This window comes from Cynocephalus volans, chromosome 7 (assembly GCF_027409185.1).
Source record: "Cynocephalus volans isolate mCynVol1 chromosome 7, mCynVol1.pri, whole genome shotgun sequence".
NCBI lineage: Eukaryota > Metazoa > Chordata > Mammalia > Dermoptera > Cynocephalidae > Cynocephalus > Cynocephalus volans.
Window position 1 is genome coordinate 140,894,232 of NC_084466.1, and position 10,873 is coordinate 140,905,104.

General features: G+C 33.3%; 1 protein-coding gene and 1 pseudogene across 2 annotated transcripts in view; one reads left to right on the forward strand and one right to left on the reverse strand.

Moving 5' to 3' along the window:
- Positions 1-9,884, forward strand: part of SMC3 (structural maintenance of chromosomes 3) — a 33,818-nt gene extending 23,934 nt beyond the window's left edge. For both annotated transcript variants that reach the window (XM_063102526.1, XM_063102527.1), the window contains 11 exons: positions 701-853; positions 2,358-2,509; positions 3,285-3,443; positions 5,415-5,522; positions 6,048-6,156; positions 6,691-6,938; positions 7,025-7,237; positions 7,553-7,744; positions 7,904-8,081; positions 8,779-8,885; positions 9,533-9,884. In XM_063102526.1, coding sequence (XP_062958596.1) covers positions 701-853; positions 2,358-2,509; positions 3,285-3,443; positions 5,415-5,522; positions 6,048-6,156; positions 6,691-6,938; positions 7,025-7,237; positions 7,553-7,744; positions 7,904-8,081; positions 8,779-8,885; positions 9,533-9,604 — 1,691 coding nt within the window. In that variant the 3' untranslated portion in view covers positions 9,605-9,884. The remainder of the gene's footprint in view (positions 1-700; positions 854-2,357; positions 2,510-3,284; positions 3,444-5,414; positions 5,523-6,047; positions 6,157-6,690; positions 6,939-7,024; positions 7,238-7,552; positions 7,745-7,903; positions 8,082-8,778; positions 8,886-9,532) is intronic.
- LOC134382430 (protein FAM204A-like) lies at positions 4,253-4,942 on the reverse strand (annotated as a pseudogene).
- Positions 9,885-10,873: the final 989 nt, after the last annotated feature.

The window sequence follows — 10,873 nt, forward strand, 5'->3', positions numbered from 1 at the left end:
AAAATAAAATACTTTGGATTACAAAGTAAACCAATTATATTGGAGTGGTTATCACAGTATTTTTTAACATATGGTATAGTAATATATTCTTTAATGTATTCAAAAAAATTTAGCAGTGTGTCTAGTAAGTACCATAATTGTGAAGTACTAAAGCATGTAAACGGGAGGTTTTAGCATCCTTTGTTTATCCTTGCCCAAAACAGTTATTTCAGTAGGGATTTTAAAGTGGTGAATCTTAAATTCTCTCATTGTCTCTATATTTATTAACTGTCACTCTTTTGTGAAGGGGAGCTCTCTCCTTTCTTTTTGTTTTTAAGTAGCACTGTGATTCGTTTTATTCAGTGTGCTACCACATTGCATTATTATTTTGGATGCTGAAATTTTCCCAGATTTGGCAAGTGGGAATTCCAGGCTAGGTCCTGTGTCTATCCTATTGACATGTCCTCATTGGTCTTTAGCACTTCTTTGCTTTCTGGCAGATGTTCAGGCTCACTTAGAAGGTACAGTTTTTAAAGACCTCAAATTTTAACATGGGAAAGCAAAATTTTTTCAGGATAGCCTTAAATTCTTAACTTTTCTTTTTAATTTTCATTGTGTAGTTAAGGTCTGTAGGTTAGTTTTTTGGTTGTAAATCAGTTTATCATTTGATAAAAAGTTGTTATACAGAATTGCTGCCTTTCTTATGTTTTATATATAATAGGTGATCAAGTCAGTCATCGGGGTGCTCTAACTGGAGGTTATTATGACACAAGGAAGTCTCGACTTGAATTACAAAAAGATGTTAGAAAAGCAGAAGAAGAATTAGGTGAGCTTGAAGCAAAGCTCAATGAAAACCTCCGCAGAAATATTGAAAATATCTTTTTGTTCTGTGCTTAATGATTGATGTTGTGGGGAAAGAACCGCATTTTGGTTGCAATATATAATCTTTTGCATGTTGGCTGTGTTTTTTCGTAGGTATAGTGGGAGGGAACTTCCATGTGTTTCACTTTGACTTTTATTTAAGCACAGGAGCTTATGTTTGTTTAACTTCTGAAGACTAAGGTAAAAACTAAAGGCTATTTTGATATTAATCCTTTGCCTAACTAAGTAGCTAATACCATTGAGTATACTTTTTGGAGAAAACAACCCGAGGAACACCACAACATAAGGTTATCAGGCAAAGAAAGGAAACTGAGAAGGATTGATCAGTGAGTTATAGAAGGGAAAACCTGGATAGTGTTTTAAAGAGGAGGGTGGGAAGCATCAGTAATACCACATACTGCATAGAAGTTAAATATATAAGAATGGAAAAATGTCTATTAGATTTTACTGTCTTGAGGTTATTCGTTGCAGATTTGGTGTTAGTGGAGGAAATGGCCATCAAATATCCAAGTCTGGGTAATCATAATTGTTCTTTCAGTTCTTTCAGATAAAAGTGGTAGCTACATGAAGAGCAGCTAGTTCAGCTCACAACTGAAACAGCTGTGCATGTGCATTCTCTTAAAATAACCACGAAGCTTTGTATAAGGAGAAGTGCTTTATGTGTGCTTCCAATTTTGGCACACAGTATTAAAAATACAATTACTTGAGCATTGAGAATTAAAGTTAGTTTTTTACTGCTTCAAAGACTCTCTTAAATAAAATGCATTTTTTTAAAAACTGCGAGTTTATAGCTTCTGTGTCGTCAGCGCAAGCAGTAGTATGGAGAAAAAGACAAGCATCTTAGCTTTGACCTTGCAGGGGTCTGCATTATCACACTTTTGAGAACTGCCTAAATTTGGTGAAATGTTATCACAGAGAAAGTATGGGGAAATATAAGAAAAAGGAAGATGTTGGCAGTATATACACACACACACACACACACACACACACACACACACATATACATACATACATATACATATATATATATATATACACACACACACCAGCCATCTTCCTATATTCCATAATATAGCCAAGTTGAATTATTCTTCCACATTGGGAAAGACCTGTTCTTACCTAACTCCCTAAAGTAGTGCCTTAAGCATAATAACATAATAAATATTTGTTAAATAAAAAGATATTTAAAAATACATAAATGTTAGATATTACTTAGCTTCCTATAGGGTTTTCCAAGAATTTTTTGTGTGTAACTATTAGTAAAATAGTATAAATATTATTTTGAGAGCGAAATGGTAGGGTGAAACATTTTAAGCTTTTATGATTGAACATGTTTAGTATATTATATAGTTCAGCACTGTCATGGTTCATAAATTTGAGGAAATAACTTATTAGGGGTAAAGAAAAGGAGGGGGGATGCATAATGTTGTGTTTATAAGAACTGAAGAGAATTTAGGATATACAACCTGGGGAGAATTTTCCTTAGCCTTGTATATGGATTAATAATGAAATAGATCAGTTGATGAACCAAATGCAGCAGATAGAGACTCAGCAAAGGAAATTTAAAGCCTCCAGAGACAGCATATTATCTGAAATGAAGATGCTAAAAGAGAAGAGGCAGCAGTCAGAGAAAACCTTTATGCCTAAGGTTCGTAAGTATGTTTTGTGTTATAGATTTGTATTATATAGAATTAAGATGGATTATGTTATATGGGTTATCCTTGAATTTCATATGTTCCATTTTTGTTTGGACCCATACTTTTGTGTACCTATGCCTATCTGTACCATACTTATTCTCATGGGTATCCAATGTCTCCTGTTGTAGGCATCATTCAAACTTTTTACCTTCATTGGACAAATATGCATTTTGAGCTATGGCATAATAGAACTGTCTGATAGTGAATATTTAATATGTCAATAACCATTTTTGTCTGGAAGCACAATGGAGTTATTTGAATATTTGATTGCATTTTATCCAGATTGTGTTAAAATGAGTAGAAAGCAAACTGTTACAGTGGCAGTGTATTATTGATCTCATAAACTTAAGGCATTTTTGACAAATCTTATTAGTACATCAGCAGTACTAGAACAACAAAGAAATTGAAAAAGAAATGCTCACAGTTGTGCTGTCCCAATACATTCTGTCAACTTTTTTGTTCTTATGAATATGCCTGAAGATTTTTGTATAGTTTAATCATGGTAAATATGATCTGTTCCACACACCCCCATAATATTGCATTGTAAATATTTTTTTTTGTTTTTACTGAGTCGATTACCGAATTCAGTGGGCACCTAATGATTGAGTTAATATGATTATTTACTTAGCTTACTTTAATATCAAATATAGATTTCCAGTTTTTCATTATTATAAGTAATAACAGTAACTAATACCTTTGTTAATAAATGGATAATCTGTTATTTAGCAACGTAGCTTACAAAGTTTGGAGGCAAGTTTGCATGCTATGGAGTCCACCAGAGAGTCATTGAAAGCAGAATTGGGAACTGATTTGCTTTCTCAACTTAGTCTGGAAGATCAGAAGCGAGTAGATGCACTGAATGATGAAATTCGTCAACTTCAACAGGCAAGTACAAGTGACAGGAAAAAAATTTTCATGGATAATTAATTGGCTATTGTGAAAAGTACCTTTCTTGCTAAATAAAGGAATGTGAAAGAAAAGAAGACTGAGAAAATAAAAAAGTGAGATTTGGATTTTTAACACCCATAAGAGTAAATAAGGCTTTAATAAGTTTTTCTAAACTATTCCAAATATGTTAGGATTATACAAGAAAATTTCATTTTCTTCCATCTTTTTCTTCTCTGTCCCTTTTTTATTATTTTATGTGAGGGTACATAACAATTGATTTTTACTAGGTGACAAAATATCAATTCTTCTTCCTCCAATAAAGAATCTATAATTACTTTTATAGCATTAAGGCAGTTAAAGCTGTTTGTAAAAATAGTTATCATTTGAGACATTTTTACACTTACAACTAATCCATTATAAACAAATGCCAATCTTAAAAATACCCTTCCAGTATAAGTGCAGTTGTACCAAGTACAGATAAGAAAGTACAAGGGACTCACTGGCTGTGCTATGTATGCCAAATGGATGAAAAGCAAAATGATTTTATACTGTAGGTCTGTATAAATAGATAAATCCTATCCTGTTTTCTGCATGTAAGCTTAGATTTCTTATACAAATAACAGTGCTGTTTTTCATTTGTTCAGTAGGATGAACTCCTTAGAAAAAGATTCAAAAGGGTTTATAACTCCTAAATTTTATGTTGATTTTTTCCTACTGGTAACAGTTTCCTGACATTTAATATAAGCAGGAAAATCATTTCAGTAAATTCAGCACTTGAGTCTATAAATGTCTTGAACTCTGGCAGGTTACTTATATCCTGTGTTGCTTTTGATTTCCCATCTCTTCTTTGCTTCAAACGTACATGTGAGTTTCTTTTTTCAAGCAGCCTGTGAATTTTCAGCCTCCTTTTTGGCTTTTGCATGGTTGGCAGACAACTGCTTTGGCCGTTTTTACACCAGCTCTTCAGTAGCTGGCTGGTTGCTAACCTCAGCCTTCTTCCTATTCTGCTCCTCCACAGACTGATCTATCCTTTTTTCAAGGCCTGATGTCAATTTTTCTCTTTTTAATAGGGGGTTCAAATCTGTCATTGACTCCAGAATACCAAGTAAGCTCTGTCTACTGGGTTTCCTTTCAGGACTGTTTACTATGAGATTCTTTTTCATTCTTCAGTTTACCTTTTCTGGAGTGTGTTTTTCTTTCCCTCTGAATCTTGAGGCTGAGATTTTCTGTTCAGAATGTTTTTCATATAATTCTTAGGAATTTATTCCACATGTTTAAGAGAATTCTAGAAGGAAACTCTTTATATGCATTTATATTTTCCTCTGTTTCAGTTTTTGTTCTGTATCTGTTGGGAAATCTGAGATTTCTGTTTTTCTGATGGGCCCATCCTCTTTAACTTTCTGTAAGTTAAGTCCAGAGTTGTCTAATGTGGCTTAATCTTCAGAATCCAACTCAACGTCACTTTTGTTTAGGCCAGGAGGTAGCAGCCTGTCCATATCTTTTCTTTGGTCAGGAAATGGCTGCGAGGCAGCTGTCTTAAGACCCTGTCCTCTTCCATCTTGTTTAATATACACAATATTAAGATTAAGCTTGTTAGCTTTGCTGTATTAATGATGTGACCAATATTGCATATTTAATAATATTGTTTTGATTAAAGATTTTAATAACATTTGATTTTTTAATGCATAGATGTAAACAACCAATACTGAGTTCAAAAAAATGAAAGCAAAGAAAAATATTTTTGGCAGCATGCCTTATAAAAATTACCAGGCACAAAAATTTAGCATTCTGAATGGGTAAGAGAGAGAAAATGAAGAAAGTATATAAGGGCTTTTTGGAAGGGTATAAAACTTCATTTCAGCTCAGTAAAGCACAAGTAATGGAGAGGACAGCAGATTAACAGCATTTCTGTGTGTGGAATGTGCATGCTTATATAGACAACTAATTTTTCTTTTTCCTTAATTATAGGAAAACAGACAGTTACTAAATGAAAGAATTAAATTAGAAGGTATTATTACTCGAGTAGAGACTTATCTCAATGAGAATCTAAGAAAACGCTTGGATCAAGTCGAACAGGTATGTTCTTTTTTGAGGGTTTCTTGATTACTATAACCAATTGAAAACTGTTATATGAGAGGCTTTGATTGAAGATAAGGGCTTTAGGTACAGAAAGACAAGCAGCCAGCCTGACTATAGACCCTGGGTTGGTGTTATAACACTGCCACCTAGTGTGTGATTGGGGGCAAGTCATTTAATATTCTAAGCCTCAGTTTCCTTTTGTATAAAATAAACGTAATAGTAGTACCTGTTTTGATGATTACTGTCCTGGCACATTCTAAGTGCTCAGTAAATGGTAGTTAATAGTATTTTCTCAGTGGTTTTCAAATGCTGAGAAATTTTCTAGTAATTATGTATTACTTTTTTTCCCCTTTAATGGATACTTTAAGTGTTTGTTGTTTTATGAATACATATTTTTTGGTTTTCTTGAGTGTTTATTCAAACATAAAAAGAGCTATAAAAACTGTTGGTAGTTATAACATTTTGAACCAAAGAAAATTTGTATTTTCTGGCCTAGTGCTCATAAGTCTTTTCGTGTTGCAGGAACTTAATGAACTGAGAGAAACAGAAGGAGGTACTGTTCTTACTGCCACAACATCAGAACTCGAAGCCATCAATAAAAGAGTAAAAGATACTATGGCACGATCAGAAGGTGAATATTTACATAGAAAAATTTTTTTGGTATTTAATTAAACTTAATTTGTTTTATGAAATTGTGTACTACAAAATGAAATATCCAAATAGGCAGAAACATGTACTTAGAATTTTTTATTTTCCAACATTTATTTATAGTGAGTGGAATTTAGTAGGATGATTATAAATAATAACTTTTTGAAATGTTTGTGACAATTTTGTGAGATCATAAATGATTCATTTCATTGAAGTATGAAATACCTGAATCAAGTTTCTTATCACTTAGTTGCTGAGAAGAAAATAATTTTTTTAGGTGTTTATCAACATGAACATTAGATAATGAAAACTATATACTTGAGCCACTCATATACACTCCTAATTTTGTCCTGACTTGAGTAATTGTTGAATTTTAACAGTAAAATTTAAGCAGTGAAAAAACCTAAAACCTATTTATTTTAGGAGACTTAACTATTAAAATAAAAGCTTTGCTCAAATAACATTCTGGCTTTGAAATAGGTATCATAACCTAATTTTTGTTTTTTTCCCATCTTAGATTTGGACAATTCCATTGATAAAACAGAAGCTGGAATTAAAGAACTTCAGAAGAGTATGGAACGCTGGAAAAATATGGAAAAAGAACACATGGATGCTATAAATCATGATACTAAAGAACTGGAGAAGATGACAAATCGACAAGGCATGCTATTGAAGAAGAAAGAAGAGTGTATGAAGAAAATTCGAGAACTTGGATCACTTCCCCAGGAAGCCTTTGAAAAGTACCAGACACTGAGCCTCAAACAGGTAAATCTTGTTGATTTTAAATTTGAAGTCTCATTGCAAATTTCCCTGTATGTGAATTTATTTATACATTTTTTTTCTCTTTATAGTTGTTTCGAAAACTCGAACAGTGCAACACAGAATTAAAGAAGTACAGCCATGTTAACAAAAAAGCTTTAGATCAGTTTGTAAATTTTTCAGAGCAGAAAGAAAAGTTAATAAAGCGACAGGAAGAGTTGGATAGGGGCTACAAGTCAATCATGGAACTGATGAACGTACTTGAACTTAGAAAATATGAAGCTATTCAGTTAACTTTCAAACAGGTATGTTTCTATTTATAGTTAAAACACACAGGGCAAAAGTTTGAGTTCTTACTCAGTTTGTGAAGATTTTAAAGCTTTTTTCTCATTGATGGGGCTCATCAATACACGTGAACAAATCCAGCATATACGTTGCTAACATATAGTAACTTGAATCTTTTACACAGCTTCTAAAAGGATCCAATCTGTCTGTTCTTAAGATTAAAAAATACTTCTGATTGCATTTCAATATTTGTTTTTGTTTTAAGCAGTAATACGTATGATTCCACCTGAGCGAAATTTGTATTTGAATTAACTTTTTTTTTTTTTTTTTTTAAGGTATCCAAAAACTTCAGCGAAGTATTCCAGAAGTTAGTACCTGGTGGCAAAGCTACTTTGGTGATGAAGAAAGGAGATGTGGAGGGCAGTCAGTCTCAGGATGAAGGAGAAGGCAGTGGTGAAAGTGAGAGGGGTTCTGGGTCACAGAGTAGCGTTCCATCAGTTGACCAGTTCACCGGAGTTGGAATTAGGGTAAAATATCTTTATATTCAGTTTTCCTCAGAGTATTACTGAAGTAGAATTTGTAGACTCTTTTCCGAATCTAAATTGATGTGTTGTATGTAACTCAATTTAAAGAGGTGATAGTGATTTTACCCCCTTAGGATATTAACTCATAATATGTTTTCTTAGGTGTCATTTACAGGAAAACAGGGTGAAATGAGAGAAATGCAACAGCTTTCAGGTGGACAGAAGTCTTTGGTAGCCCTCGCTCTGATTTTTGCCATTCAGAAATGTGATCCAGCTCCTTTTTACTTGTTTGATGAGATTGACCAGGCTCTGGATGCTCAGCACAGAAAGGCCGTGTCAGGTACGGGTTTGGTTTTGTACTTAACAATGAGAGCTTGCTTAAAGATGATAGTGTACCTCTTTTATAGTGGTTTCTTATTGCCTGAGATATTTGAGAGGACTAAACAGGGTGTATATTCATTAAGTAAAATAACTTCTCTTAATAGGTTATTTAAAATATAGGTTTAGACTACAAGGTTTAGTTCTGTAAGAAATAGATGTAATTCTTTGAGTCAAATCCTACTTCAATTAATTTTTTACACAGAAGTCTCATTTTAAAACTTGTTTTTCTCAATGTTAGACTGACTAGTCTGTGCCATAACAATGTTTATTCTGTATTCAAAGAATCTGATTCTGGTCTCGGATAAGTTCAAAAGATTTTGGTGGAGGGGGGGGATAGGTAGCAGAGGCAAGGTTGTTTTTGTTTTTTGTTTGAGAAAGCTTATTCTGCTCTGACATTATTTCTAATGCTGTGTTAGAAGATGCTTCTTTATATTAAATAAAAACTTTATATTCTGTAACTTTATGATATGAAGTTAAAGGTTTATCCCTAATTTAAGAAGTTAGGTTGGTAATTTTTGCAGATGTCTGTATGAAAAATACAAGTCACGGGCTATTTTGACAGTTTTGAGTTTTGGATAAGAGTAAAGATAGTTTCTTTTTATATTTTCAGATCTGCTGAGAAAAGGATTTTATTAAATAACTATTTCTTTTCACAGATATGATTATGGAACTTGCTGTACATGCTCAGTTTATTACAACTACTTTTAGGCCTGAACTGCTTGAGTCAGCTGACAAATTCTATGGTGTAAAGTTTAGAAATAAGGTAATTTTATTTCACATGAAGTTTAAGTTTTTTAATAGTTAATCCATTATAATTGCTGAGGTCTGGTTTTATGTTACCTAAAAGTGAAAGAAAACTTAGAAAGCCATTGCTTATCTGATGAAGATGTCTTTGTAAAGAAAAAACTTTCCTGCAATACCTATGAAGTTTGCCAATTTTTTGTAACATTTATTGTGTTGATTTTCTTTATTTTCATCGGTATTGAGACAATATCTTCCTGTCCAGCTTATTCAGTGCTGCTTTAATGCAATCTTTACCAGTTACATACATTCATTTATATTTGGCTAGACCACACAGCTCCTTCTGGTGTTTTCCAGCCTTAAGATTCTTTGATTAAACAGCAAAGACATAAAATAGCAAAAATATAATCTGAACAAAAAGGTAATTCAAATGTTGAGGCGTTAAATACTTATCTATGTCTTTAGAGCATTAAAAGAATATTTTTAAACCCACGCATTGAACAAACACAGTTGTAAATAGTTTTATTAGTCAGTGCTTCAGAATCATTTGGCTTGATATGTATAATTGATAGATGATAGACTGTGTATTTTAAATATTACCATATGCAGTGCCAACACTGACATATTTATTTAAGATGGATCAGATTTTGTTCTTTTATTGTTCTTCAGGTTAGTCATATTGATGTGATCACAGCAGAAATGGCGAAAGACTTTGTAGAAGATGACACCACACATGGTTAATTGGAAAGTATTGCCCACTGGTTTGTATAGTAGTATGATCCTCATAACCAGGATCTGTAAATTTAAACCTGAATATTTGGTCATTATTAATAGTTTTCAGACTTAGACCATCTGTTGTCCTTTTATATTTCTGTCTTTGTATTTTATAAGATACTCTGTAATGTTACATTTCTACTTCTAGTTTAAGAATTTTATTTCCCACACAACTTTTTGTAAAGTGTCCTGCTCCTATTTTAAATCTTTTGAAACATGCTAAATATTCTTCCCAAATTATTTTATCAGCTATACTGCCTCTTTTTTTATAGCTTCAATTAAATAATTGGTTTTCTGACTAAGTTAGTGTTTTATGTGGCTTTTCATTTGTCATTATGTTGATTAGAAACAAATTTTTCTTAAATATCTACTTCTTATTTTTCATAATAAAGGGTCCCTTTCATCTAAAAAAAGATTTAAAAATATGGTTCCATGTTCTGTTTATTACATCAGTGATTCTCAATCTGGCTGCATGCTTGAATCCATGGGGATCTTTTAAAAAGGCAACAGTGGGGCAGGCAGTTATTAGCTCATTTGGTTAGAGCATGGTGTTATAACACCAAGGTCAAGGGTTCGGATCCCTGTACCAGCCAGCTGCCATAAAAATAAAAATGAAAAAAAAATAAAAAGATAAAAAGGTGACTATATTACTCCATTTTTGTGTTGCTGTAACAGAATACCTGAGACTGGGTAGTTTATAAAATACAGAGGTTTATTTGGCTTATGATCCAGGGAAAGTTGCATCTGGTGTGGGCCTCAGGATGCTTCTACTCATGACAGAAAACAGCAGACAGCTGGCGGGTACAAGCAAGTGAGAGGGAGGAGAGGTGCCAGGGTCTTTTTAAACAACCAGCTCTCGTGGGAACTAATAAAGGTAGAACTCACTACCCCCACCCCCAGGGAGACATTAATCCATTTGTGAGAGATCCACTCCCATGACTCAAACAGCTCCCAACACTGCCACACTGGGGATAAGATTTCCATGTGAGTTTTGAGGGGACAACACATCCACACTCTTATCAGTGACCCTGCTGAGGTTCTTCCCCTAGGACAGTTGAATCAAAATCTTAAAAGAGTGGGATTCCAGTCATTGCTGTTTCTAAAGTTCACCTCCCAGGTGATTCTCATCTTCACCTTCATCTTTAATCTTCAGGATTAAAGCCCATGCTTTAACTTAATGCAATAGTCCTTTAAAAATCATTTTTAATTCAGAATGGCAGTGTATTTAATAGAATT